The sequence below is a fragment of the Manduca sexta genome, chromosome 22 (genome assembly GCF_014839805.1).
Source record: "Manduca sexta isolate Smith_Timp_Sample1 chromosome 22, JHU_Msex_v1.0, whole genome shotgun sequence".
Taxonomy (NCBI): Eukaryota; Metazoa; Arthropoda; class Insecta; order Lepidoptera; family Sphingidae; genus Manduca; species Manduca sexta.
In genome coordinates, this window is record NC_051136.1 from 1210409 (window position 1) to 1224230 (window position 13822).

Below are 13822 nucleotides of genomic sequence, written 5' to 3' on the forward strand. Positions count from 1 at the left end.
CATAACACCACAACAGTTGAAACTAATGCGATGTTATACTAATTTAATTTTAACAATTTATTTCAATACATTTATGAGCCATTTCAGTGAATTCTGACAGGTTACATATAAATATATCCAAGTTCTGAGATATAGTATTAAGCAAAATGACTAATTCAAGACTTGCGTACACTGTCGCTCCAGTTTCAGGAGAAATAGAAAATTCTCGATCCTTTTAAAGCTCGTTTACTGTTTTCGGTTTAGCTTGTTACATCGATAACGAGCGAAACCGTGTCATAGTTCGTGAGTCGACGATTCGTGCGTTTTCGTACACGGGCTGCAATGTAAGCGAAAGCGATTTTATTTATTGAAACTAGGTCAAGTTTATATAAAATATTCTAGGACGTAAGATTATTTTCTTATATAAACATAAATCTTTTTCTTGGGATTTCTAAACGCCTGTCTGCGATAATTTCACTAGCTATAAAAATCAACCAAATCAAAACATTTTGCTCCACGCCGGTCTTCTCTCAAAGCTATTTGTCAGTTGACGTGACGTCACACCTGGCGGAGTTTCAACCACTGAAGATTTCGAAACGATCGTTCGATATTATAAGACAGGTGACAAACTCTATTATGTAAAACTGTTCCGTGAGTAAAGAATAGTTAGCGCCGAATGAAAGATCCGTCTATAATCCGTATAAATCTCACAAATCAATCGGAAGTCGGTTACGTTAGTTGACATTCAGACTTCAGATGCAGACTAAACTACATATCATTGGGCAACGCGAGACTTGTAAAGTCTAGGGTGTACCTCCTTTTTATTTCTGCTACCAACACATATAAACAATAAGCAGTTTTATGTTTCGATTAAAAGCCATTGAAATCTTATTTAAAGAACATTAATTCTCTACCGTTTATTATACATCAAAGTGAAATTGAAAACAAACAAAAGTAAATTTTATTAACCCATTTCTCGACAACTCGATAGGACTAAACATTCCTAAAGCGGATTAAACAGCTTAATTCATTAAGAAATACAACAACATAACCTTTTACGATAAAAATTATCTTAGTAAGCATAAATTCTTACAACACAAAATATTACCGGATTTCATTTTGATTTAAAGTCAAACGATGAAAATATAAATATAAGATATTACTGCTTGCAACCGGAATTATATGGACGGCCGATAATCAACACTTTCATATGGCTAATACAAATATACAGGACGTTGAGATATCATCATGCAGAGATATTGTCAATTCATTTATCTGTGCATGGTATAAACTACTTCAAGATGTGTCGTTATGACTATGTATTTGTATTTTTGAATAACCAACCAATAACCAAGCTTGTATGATATGCGGAGCTGACTGCCTACAGTCGGAGAAGCAGTGAAAGAAGAAGAAAAACCAAGTCTATTCCTAACTTTTGCTTAGACAATAATCAAAAGATGCTAACTCTCAAGTAATTGGATAGCCATTAACTGCCTGTACTTTTGGGACAAAGAATTTGTTATAAACCACTTAGTCGTACATTCTTTTTACTTCTTATAAACAGAAGATGTTACTTAAAAAATATTAAATTACATGCAATAAGTCACAGCGTTCTTTGTTACCCTTTTATAGTAAGTAGCAACGAGCAGTTGTCATTTTATTTCAGCTCATAAGCAAAAGACGGTTGAACAAATAACTCTTATCATTTTCATAATATAATAATTTAGCGTAGATATGATATTCAATGAGATAATGTGAAAAACAAGTCACAACATGTTTATGACGTAACAAAATGGTTTGATGGAGAGCAAACTTGGCAGCATGTTTGATTCTAGAGTTGTTTCTAGAAGATTGTGGACTAAACTAATTCAATAAAATCTATGATTTGAAACTAGCAGTTGCTACTTGATGCTTACTAACTACTGTCTATGAATGAATATAGGAAACTATTAATTTATTTATTTAGATTTCATGCTTTCGTTGTCAACTAACAATCACTGCATACTTTGAAACCGATAGTCTGATTAGACATAGTAACAAATTAATAAGGTTTGAGCGACAAAAACGTAATTGAAGTGAATTCGCAGAATCCCTAGAAATGTCTTTGCATGAAAAAAAACACCATTTATAACAATGTATTTCCATTACAGTTGAATCTTAACCATCCACATTTTGTATTAATTGAACACATAATATCAAGGCAAATTCGTTCGATCTTTGACCTCTTAATTAGGCATATTGCCAAGTTAATAAACATGACTGTAATGTTTATTTTAAAATATCTATTTATATCCAACACCGGCTATAAATACTGTGATTGACCGCCGTAGTATGATTGATACAATCGGCATCCAACGGAGAAAATCGAAAACGAATCTCAATGTCAGAGTCGGTTGCTACCTTCTTTTTAATATTCCGGTAGTTTTTTTATAATCTCTTTCCGCCACCCCCATTAGTCTATTGTGGGGTAGTGAAATCCTTCGAAATCTATAAGAAAGTTAAGATATGGTAGTATTTAAGTAGTTTCAAGTTTCGTAATAGGCAAAAACAGATACATTCATCTGTTTTGAACTCCTTATATTACTATAGGGATTATTTTTGCCTACAAAACAAAAGGTTGCGATAATCATGGCCATCTCTTATACATTGTACCACACGCAAACAGGTGTTAAAAATCCCATTTTTAATACCCGTACAGTAAGGTGGTGGTCCTCCTACAAACGATGACGTCATTGTAAACTATGACGCGTGCCAATTTTCCACGAATTTCAGTTGATATGGCCTTCGCACGAAGGCTCTCCAGTTTTCATGAACGCCTTTGTAATTCAGTTGAATGAAACTTTATTGCTATGAACGCTATTACAAGGACAGATGAACACGTGAGAGTACGATTTTACTCAGAGGGTTGTCGAGATAAAACAATGTGGAAGCATCTAAGTGTGAAGGGTGAAAGCAGATTCGAGATATCGACAATAGATACTAGTCGTGTTTAAGTATATGAAAATTGTTAATAATTAAAGAAAAAGATTTGGATAAATAAATTACCTTTAGCGAGCTTGAAGGAGTAATTGAACATATTTATTAGTTTTTTTATATTTTTTTCATCATGTCACCTAAAACTACAATATAACCTACCTTGTTTCATATGGACTACGATTTTGTAATAAAACGTATAGGAAAATTATATGCATGAGTAATTCTTGTACACAGAAAATACAGCGGAAGAACTTTTAAAGTAATGTGGGGAATTCTTATCATCACAGGTGGGTAAATTTGGAAGAAATTTCCTCACAATCAACTTAAACATTCATGGAGCTCTGAATTTACTTGTCTGATGTCTATAATACTATGTTTTTTTATTGCTTTGAATGTCGAGACGAGCTTGCCGTTCGCCTGATAGTAAGTGATACGACGGCCCATAAACAGTAGAAACACCATGCAATACCTTGAATTACAAAGTATTGTTCGGTACTCTTCCAAGCTCGCCATCCTGAGACATGAGATGTTAAGTCTCATTATGTCCAGTAGTTACTCTGGCTAGAATGTCCTTCAAACCGAAACACAACATTGACTACACACTGTTGCTTAGCTGCAGAAATAGAAAATGTCCGGAAGCTGTCTTAAAATACCCGGATTCGGAACAATCACAAAGTGTCAATCAATTCAATAAAATGACCTTGTTTCTAGTTTCTAAGAATATAGAATAGCCTCGGCCTTAAGCCGCCACTCCGGGGTCATTGCATCTGTGACGTGACGTGTGTGGCGTAGGCATACTCTTGCCTGTGATTGCTGTGGGCAAGAGTGGGCTCAATAGATCCCCTCTCTTTTTTAAAGCCTCCTTTCTCCAAAATGGTTGGCAACTCCTCATTTACAGAAAATATCTAAGTTATGTTCAAACGGCTTTATATATTACATAATATTATGTATATTATTCCTTGGGTCTCTAAAATCCCAAGAAACAGGAATTCATGATTCCGAACATGTCTCAGGACCTAAATCTGGCCCAGCTGAATTTAAAATAATAAATTGAAGAAAAATATTTTTAATACACTATAATTTTGGTAGGCAGCGGTTTAGATATGCCCCTGATATTACTAAAGTGCAAGAGAGATAGTAGCGGCTTACCATCAGGAGAGCCGCTTGATTGATTGCGTATCAAGGAAATAAAAAAAAACTAAATGAAGAGATGACCAAATCAATAATATGATGTTCAGAAGTATAGACAACAGTACTAGGAGATTAGAATAACTACAAGCAATTTATAAAAAAATACGATGTTAAAAAATAAAGTACATGAAAAAAATAATAATTAATACATGGTATTTCATCTTCGTGCGTAAAATTACAACTAATACATAATTCATATTAAATTCCTTATAAGCAAAGCATTACTGGATTATTATTTCCCGCTATAAATAACTTCAGTTATATTTAATCCCAATTTAATGTATTTGTTTCATGGAACAAATGATTGTAATACACGTAGTTTAGTTGTTAATTTTATGATTTACATGCTGCATCACTGTGACGTTGAACTAAACTCCAGGAGACATACCTTACAGAATTTTAAGAAATATTACGCGAGGGTAAATGATGTAAAAATTCGACAGCCATAACACAGCTAACAAATTATAATTAATATAAACACGTGATAAATATTGACTGATTAATTATTCGACACTGGAAAGAAATTGTCACGCTTCGTAATTACTTATCGTTTTCATATTCGTGTTGGACAACTTTGATTAATTACGTTTATGAATGTAAGAATTTTATCATTTGGAACTTACGTGTAATTCTATTTAATTCTGTATAAATATGCTCGAAAAATATATTGCATGTGCTTACATTGTGAAAAATGTATTTACTCACGATTCAAATTATTATACAAAATACACGTGCTCTACTTTATTTATTTATGTATATTTTATGATACGTGTTTAAAAATAAATATAATTATTACGTAAATACGCAAGTAAAATTGATTACATTATTTATTAATATCTAGATTTATTTATTCTGTATTAATTAAAAGATTATACTTTAATTTAATTTATATCAATTAATTACATCATTAATACGGGTTCTAGGTAAATATATGAATAGTTACAAGGAAGCGTTAAATAAACACGAATTACACAAATACACATGCAACTTCGGCTTTAGTGGTATTAAATAAATATTGCAATAGATTACACCTTGTTATAGCTTAACGTAATTACCAAAATAAATCTGTACACTCATTTTTGACAACGCAATTATCATGAACAATCGACGCGCTACATTTAAATTTATGAATTCCAAATTTTATCGTAATTTAAGGAAAATATTGTGCGATAAATCAGATATTATCAATATTAACGGGTTTTCCCACTAGTGGTAGATATGTTGTATCTCGGTCTAGCATTCAATTTAGCAGAGTCCGCGCGGATTCCCGTAAAAGTCCACGGAACAGGATTCAATGAACTTATTCGCGGCATGAAATTTTGTGAATGGCGAGTGCCGGTGACTAGGCGGTGTCGAAGCGTATCCCCAGCTGAGTATCGTGGCGTCGACGTCAGGTGTGACGCAACGAGTCAAGCCCACCGTAATCACAAGTGACTCAACCAGGAGCTTTATAATGAAGAATCCGCACGGCGACCGACACATTTCAACAGAACGCCTTACTAGAAGCACGTGCGCCAGTGACCAGTGACGTGAAGTGATTGTGATCGGAAATATGGCCAGGTTCATTTTGTGTGTTGTGCTTATCGCAGTGTTGTCCGGTGCGTCCGGGGCGGCACACAAACACCATCCCAAATTCCCCAAAGGACTTGAAGAATTAGGGATACGGGATTACGAGTCTTTTAGAAAAGGTGAATATTTATCACTGATGTAATTCGTGGCCTAGTTAAGTGATTTTAAGTTGGAACTGACTACCGTGGATTTATTTATGTCATTTTAGTGGATCGTCTGGGTGGGTGGCTACCTCAATACAGTGCCACTTGCCAATACACCTAATGCTAGATCATACATTTCATTATTAAGATCTGGTGTTGAATGTTCTGGATTATGTGGTTCATTACCATGTTCATCTGACCATTACCATCCTTAACCATGATTATGTTAAAGTTAAGGAATTTAATTACTTCAGAACACTCGATAGAAGGAAATTCTTTGACAGAATCTTTCTTTGAAGTTTCAATCGCTCTTAACTTACTTTAAGAAAAAGTAAATAAGTAGAGTGCATTGAAAGCTAAACGATGTTTTCTGTCCGTAGTTGCATGCACCGCTGACAACTCAAGAGAGCGCGACAACATTATCGAACAGTCTAAATGCGGGGAACCTAAAGATGTTTTCGAGTATCTAAAGACCAAAGCTGCTCATGAGCAGGTAAACATTAATTTTAAATTTTACAAACATTTTTAAACTTCAAAGTTAACTTTAAGCCTAGATATATTGTAGAATGATTTTGATTTCTTATTTCTTTACGTTAAGCTGATTTTACGCTTTGTCATTTATGCTTTCTTAACTTCTCCTAATTCCTGACTGATAACTTGTATCATTTGAATTGAGTAGCAAACATATTTATAAATACGCAGTTGCTTGCTAATTATGACTTTAATTACTGAATATCTGTGAATGAGTCAATTCGAATATTACTTCGCGTTATTTCATGTAATGATCTAATTGATAAACATTGTATAATGAAATGGCACGTGTTAACATGAAATAATTAAAGTTCATAATTATATTAGTCATAGCGATTCATAAAAATAATTGGGTCATCTTTTTTCCATAGCTACGTCACTTAATAATTGAAATATAGTTGTCGCCTAATTTAGTAATGAGTATATTGGCATTTCGTTTAACACGTCTGAAATAGTTTGTGTCTAAAAAAGGACCGCAAATTATATTGACCTCAAATTCCAAGTCATAGAATTCTTAAGAATACAGTTTCACCATGCATGTCAATTTCACTGTCAATATCATTAATTTACAGACAAACCATGTTTCACAATATTAAAAAACTTTGCACTGGAAAGTAGCACGATCGCATGAATAAATATTTGTAGTTTGATAAGTCGATAACGACACACATGACGTTAGCCAAATCTTTTTCACCAGTCGTTTCATTATTATTTATTAATACTCTATGTCTAATTCCTATTTATACATAGAGTTCTTAATCTTCTAGAACTTTGTCCATGATTGTCTTGTCTACCCAGCTTGATCGTTTCGATTCGCGATCATTCCTGATAAAATCGGCTCCATCTAATCGTAGATTAACAATTACGCACCAGTCTTCGCCTGATAAGATAACACGTCATTCTTTATGTCATTCCACAATCACGATCGAGACCAGCTCCGTATCACTCTTGAATAGAAAAAGTCAGTCTGGTACAATCCGCTTTCAACGGAATGATTTGTTATCGTAGTTCAACATTTTCATTGCGCTTTCTTTGGCAGCGACATTTCCAGTTTGCTTCGTCATCATAATTTCGATCTGTTTTCTTGTTATCACGCCCAATTATTACACTTTCGCATTTAAAAAGTCGGATACATTAATTCTACAAACATTAAAAATCTGTAACTATTAACAGTAAATAAGATTTTTGGTACAATATTAGACATAATGATAAACTAATGAGTGTAGATCCACGTTCCATACTAATGTTGTGTCTCCCTACAGGTGAGTCCTGCAGCAGTTTGGGTGAAGAGGTGCGTGGGGCTGTGCGAGTACGACAATGAAGGCTCGTGCGTCCCAGACGAGACTGAGATTCGGCATATACCGGTAAGTTCCCTCAGAACCCCTTAGATAGACCAAAATATTTCGATCATAAATTAAAAAACATCACTGCCCAATAATTAAAAAAATAAACACAGTACGAAAAGTAAAATTAGAGTTATAGTCTTTAATACTGATTTGTCTATAAAAATAGGTTATATCCAAATTCCAGACAGTTTAGTAATTATTAATATTGTAGCGGACAATTATGTACCACATGTGAGGGAAGTCCTGACCCCATTCTGTAATATAGATTAAAGACTGATCACGTTATGTCATTGTCTCTAGAAATGCATTAAAACGTGTTCTAAATCAGTCTAATGATGCGTGGCTAATTATAAAGGAATGTGGACCAGTTCCTCGTAACTGATAAACATTTAATAATAGACTAAAAGTTATTAATTAATTAGTTAATCACGCTAAATGAAATAGCGGCTAGTGATTCAGTTTTGATAACTTAACATGTAACGCAGTGAAATAATTTGGAGAAGCAACTTTTTGTTATGTATGTCAGCAAGTTTTCAAAACACCTAAATTCCCAAAATATCTATTACTTTCTTTATGGTCAGTAACATATCTAGATTAACTCTAGAATTGTGACCACTATCAAAAGACATCTCTTGCAGTCTTTTCTTTAATCAATTTAAGTTCTTTCCCCACTCGAGTTATGATATTAAAATTTACCCAATCATAAATATTAGTCATATTTTAATATCAAACGTTCAAAAAGCAAGCGTCTCATAACCAAAGCCGATCAGTTTATCTACCAGCCGCTAATTCGAGTGCATCCTTGACATAGTTTCCTATACGTGACAAATTATCGAAGGCCCCTGGTCTTATTCTAAAATCTAACAAAAGCGTCTCATCGTATAGTTGCCGGTATTTGTTTGAGAGATTACGACATTGCCCTTTAAGATAATAATGATATAACCACGAGTAATGACTATTGTTTGAAGCTGTGTTTTGATAACGACACCTGATGTCACTCAGACAATTACAAATATTACAAATGGAATTTATTATGTTTTTATATAATAAAACGAAAGTTATAGACTAGTAACTACAAGCTCCATCCATAGATTTTGTTCACCAGAAAGTCTTTCTATCACGTATTCAAAAACTGCTACTTAAATAAAATTACTTGAACAGCGTTTATAAATCATCTCATTAAAGATGATCTACTAAAGTAGATCCTTGTTTAACAAAAAATAAATGTTATTATTCCGCGATAATTGCAGAATTATTTAACCATGTTGGTGGTTTCGTTATGTGCCGGTTTTCCCCGTAATTTCATTTTACTGTTATCATGTTGTATCCGGATCATGACCGGCTAGCGTTTCGGTTTAACTTGATCGTTGACCTTAATTTATTCATAAATGTAATAAGAATTCTTGAATTATATTATTTTAATTTTAGTATCTATAATCGAGTTTATTATAGTCAGCATGCAATTTGGCTTTTATCAAAACTTATAAAATGTTTTTAAATAATGCAAACCCAATCATTGCAAAATTGCACGTCCGGCAATACTTTCTAAAACGTACTCTCACTCCTTTATCATTATGACTTAACAACCAACCCCTTGTACTAATCCTTACATTATTCTTTGATTGTCAACAGATTCGAATATACAACGCAAAAACCAATAAGGAGACGTGCGCGACGTATCCAATAGAGGAGCACAAGAGTTGCAGGTGCTGCGCGTTGTCTCCCGAGAAGTGCGCCGCGCCTCGCGTCTACAACCCTCGTAAGTGCAGCTGTACTTGTCCCAACATGGAAGAGAGAAGGAACTGCCTCAAAAAGGTTCGTGAGATAATGGATGTCGTTCGTAACACTAACAGCACACGCAACACGAGTTTTCTTTTTTTTTTTCTTTCGCTAACATTTTGCTTTCATTATAGTAGATCAGATCAGGTTATAAAATCAATTGTTACCAATGGATTTGTTGATAGTTAAACAATCGATTGGTAATTATTATGCAGCGCTTTTCGTTTCTGTGTGCAACATTCATAAGCAAATTATACGTGGCACTAGTGTCTCCAAGACGACTGTTGTGAAGCCAACGCTTTGCTGTTGCATTTCATTCGGATACAAGATTAATGTTTCATGTACCTTCACTTCCTTTCTCTTTCCTTCAAGATGGGCAATATGTCCACGTTTTCAAGCATTATATCCATGATGTAACTAGATCATTTACCATTTCTGATGGTAAATCATCTAATTCATGTCTTCTATAAACCATTGTCGCTCCTGTGTTGATTTTAATATAACCTAGTATCTGTACTACAACAGCCTAAGCTATATGTATGCATGAATATATAAGTATATATAAACGTCCACCTCCGGCTTCGGTAGCGTGCTGCATTGACATCCATTGTCTTAGAACTTATGCTTTTGTGTTCACTTGTTTGCTGTGATTATAGGCAGATGGTAGAAATTTTAGCTACTTTTTTCTATTTTTATAATATGATGAGTATCGCAACAATTATATTTTATCTTGTGATAAATAGTACGTTTCCATTAAAAGTAGTAAACTACTACAATTTTTAATGAGAAACTATTGTATATTTTGAACCTAATGCATTTGGCTTCAATGCGCTGATGCGTCACATTTAAAAAATTGGCGATACCCTTAAACTGTTAGCTATTACGAAATGTATATTGTAAATTGTCAACGGAACCTCCTTCGGACAGATAAAGCAATTCCTGTTTCTTTTGTTACAGCGGAACCAGAATATGAGGTGGAATCGATCTAAATGTCAATGCGAGGAGAGAAGAAGAGTGCCTTAAACAGTAGTGGATCAGTGCCGTGGGTGTGAGACTCAAGTGACAGTATACGTAACTTGCGACTGAATAAGTGTCTTATAGTCATAGGGAAACAAGAATCTAACAGTATTATAGTCTGTAAGCTATTTATTTGTTAGTTTTAAGAAAAAATGGGGCCAAAAGGTGCTGTGAGTAACCTTGATATCGTATTCCATGACTTTTTGGTTTTAAACTTTATATTTATCTTTTTGTATATATGTGTAAATATGGACATCACTATTCAGTATTTTAATTTAGCGTGAATATGATTTACGCAATTCCTAAAATGTGATAAAATTATTCCATTTTCGGTAGGTTAATTGTTATTTTAATAGCATTTATATTATTTTGTATGTATAAGTATTAGTGTCTAGTCAACACACGTAATTTATTTTGTATTGTAAATAATTTATTTTCGCAGCTCTCTTTTTTTAACGATGTACTTAATTATTTATGTAATGCCTCCGCGAAGTGACCTAGTCGATGTAGTCCTCGTTGTGCCAAAGGCATAGAATCTCAACAGTTCACTTATTTATTTGTTATTTAATTTTGGAGGTATTGAAGCTTTAATATTAAATTATGGACGAGATTTAATTAAAATTTTTGTACTATTAGTTTTAAGTATGAAAATATAATAAGTTTTTTTTACAAAAGCTATTTCTTTGTTTCTTTTTCTGTTCCTATCTGTAACGATATAATGTGTACACAACTAAACAAGTAGATGAGTACTCCATTTGCTTTTGAATAGTGATAAGCTAATAATAATATCACTAACGAAAATAATGAGTTATAAAGACTGTGTAGCCCTGCACTGCACATCGGTCCAAAACATAAGTAGAAGAGATGGGTTACACTAGTTAAATTTAAAACTAGGTGGACCTGCTCATAGCATTGAAAAATAACAAATACCTGTTCCCGCAGATCAGATAACTGGAAAAACGGTTCAAAATCGTCTTATAGCCAGTAATAGTAAAGGCAACACAATAATGCTTTCGCAGTGAACACTGCAATAGCAAAAGTAGACAATGCGGTATACTACAACTGAGATTAAATGTTCCAGAATTTTGCCACTTACAAAAGAGTGCAACAAGTTTATTGAATTCGCGATTACGTACATCTTTATGGCTAGTATTTATTTTACGACTGATTACAGTAAGTGCGTCGCTTGATAACACGCCTACTGAATACAAAGCCCCACGACGCAACACGTAGGTTCTAGATTCAGGTAGCGGCTCCTCCCGCGTTCATTGTATCATTTTCAGGAGTAAATGGACCCGTTATCATGTAAATATCTGTGTTTGATCGGGTAGGTATATCTCTGTACCGTATTTCACACTTTCAGTGGCTAATTTATGTCTAATAAACATCTGAATATAGGCTATTAAACACCTTTACAAACATTATCATCGTAAACATCGGCCCGTTGCAGTCCACCGCTGGACAAAGGCCTCAAACAGAAAAATCAAACAATACAAATATATATAATAATAATAATATCAGCCCTGTATTATATACTTGCCCACTGCTGAGCACGGGCCTCGTCTACTACTGAGAGGAATTAGGCCTTAGTCCACCATGCTAGCCTAGTGCGGATTGGTAGACTTCACACACTTTCGAAATTTCTATAAAGAACTTTTTAGATGTGCAGGTTTCCTCACGATGTTTTCCTTCACCGTTAAAGCGAACGATAAATTCACAAAGAATACACACATGATTATTGAAAAGTCAGAGGTGTGTGTCCTTGGGATTTGAACCTGCGGACATTCGTCTTGGCAGTCCGTTCCACACCCAACTAGGCTATCGCCGCTTAAATATATGCATTTATAATAAATAATACGTGAATTTTATCAAATTGTTGACACAAGGTTTACCAATTTTCATTATTACCATTCATTTCTAAAATAAAAAAAATATTGGATTGGGAATTTTTAAAACAATAAACAGTATGTAAGGTTGGACGACGGACCTGTTTAAGAAGCGTATATAGTTTTCGATTCTCGTCCTACATATATTATATCTCAATGGATGTCTGGCAGAGATCGCTTCGAACGATAAGACCACCATTTGTACCAACGATATTTAAATTATTTCCTGCACATACATATGTGTATGTGCTTATAATGCCGTACTAAGTGCAAAAGCGGTATGTCAGGGAAACCTTATTTCGAGATAATCTTAGTTTTGTAAATATAGTTTTATAGTTTTGTATGTAAAACTGAGATAGAGAAACTCTTTTAACGATTTTTTTAACATGTTCTAAATAAGATAACGTTATTTAGGTAAGTTCATTGGATGGGTATTTCTTTAAGCTATCTGACGACATAAAAATCAAGGTTTTGTTTTTTTTAGACACTGCTTTTGAGCTTAGCACGGCAGTATATATAATAAAAATAAAGTCCTCCGGCGCGTCAGACTGTCTACACGTGGTAAACACAAAAATCATGTATGGTACGAAGATAAATTGAGACCCTAGGAAGTAGGTAGGACATAGATTAGTGGTAAAGCGTCCATACAACCTGATTCTTACCGGCTTCCCTTTTAAGTTTATTTACGTTTGTTTTTAGTTAAATTGCCGCGATATTTTAATATGTCAACTAAGGCAATTTTTTTGCCTCGGGTTACCTTTATTACTTTTAACACGGGATATACATCAGAACTTTTATCCGGAAAAAACTCTATCACGCTGTCGTAGCCGCGAGCATAGCTACTATATTATGTATTTATAAATATGTGTATGTATCCCATGGACTCCAAAAACTGAAGTAGCGATCGGAAAATCAGAAGTTATCTGGCTAAAAATTAGTGCTAGCCGTGCGAAGCTTGAGCAGGTCGGTAATGCCTTTTAAGACCATTTTCCTTCGCGATAATCAGGGTTCCTTGACCTTATGCATATTCTTAGAAAAATTAATGCATACGTGATCTCGACTGCGTTTCTTTTTATTTTTCGAAATTGGTTGACGTTTAGTTCTGTGAATGAAGTATTTCGTTTTTTCATGTAAATTTATCCTTATAGAGGAAAATTAATTGTATAATATTTTTTTATTTATATTCTTTATTGATCACCAACACAATGTACACTAATACATAGCAATAAAATAAAAACGCAATGTTATAAATCAGGCTAGCTAAGTGCTTTTGTAATTATAGGTGAATATTGTGTGCAAATTGTACATAACAAAAAAATATATCTGAAACTACTAATATACTTACATATTTAAAATATTGTGAAAATAAAAAATAGAATAAACATAATAATATTATTAAATAATA

At 33.8% G+C, this 13822-nt stretch overlaps 1 protein-coding gene across 2 annotated transcripts; it reads left to right on the forward strand.

Annotated features, from left to right (window-relative positions):
• Positions 1 to 5628: 5628 nt before the first annotated feature.
• LOC115444949 lies at positions 5629 to 11201 on the forward strand. 2 transcript variants are annotated; one of them, XM_030170957.2, is made up of 5 exons: positions 5629 to 5834; positions 6239 to 6351; positions 7652 to 7753; positions 9368 to 9550; positions 10472 to 11201. In XM_030170957.2, exons 1-5 carry the CDS (start codon positions 5699 to 5701, stop codon positions 10535 to 10537), a joined length of 600 nt encoding a protein of 199 aa, XP_030026817.2. In that variant the 5' UTR covers positions 5629 to 5698; the 3' UTR covers positions 10538 to 11201. The 2 variants fall into 2 exon arrangements, with proteins under 2 accessions (XP_030026817.2, XP_037297514.1); XM_037441617.1 differs by having other exon boundaries at positions 9368 to 9494.
• The last annotated feature ends 2621 nt before the right edge of the window (positions 11202 to 13822 follow it).

Bases quoted from the DNA above. Each gene is read 5' to 3' on its own strand.
- LOC115444949 (XM_030170957.2), top strand. From the start codon at position 5,699: ATGGCCAGGTTCATTTTGTGTGTTGTGCTTATCGCAGTGTTGTCCGGT. The intron at 6,352-7,651 runs GTAAACATTAAT...GTCTCCCTACAG, and splicing joins CCAAAGCTGCTCATGAGCAG to GTGAGTCCTGCAGCAGTTTG. The intron at 7,754-9,367 runs GTAAGTTCCCTC...GATTGTCAACAG, and splicing joins CTGAGATTCGGCATATACCG to ATTCGAATATACAACGCAAA.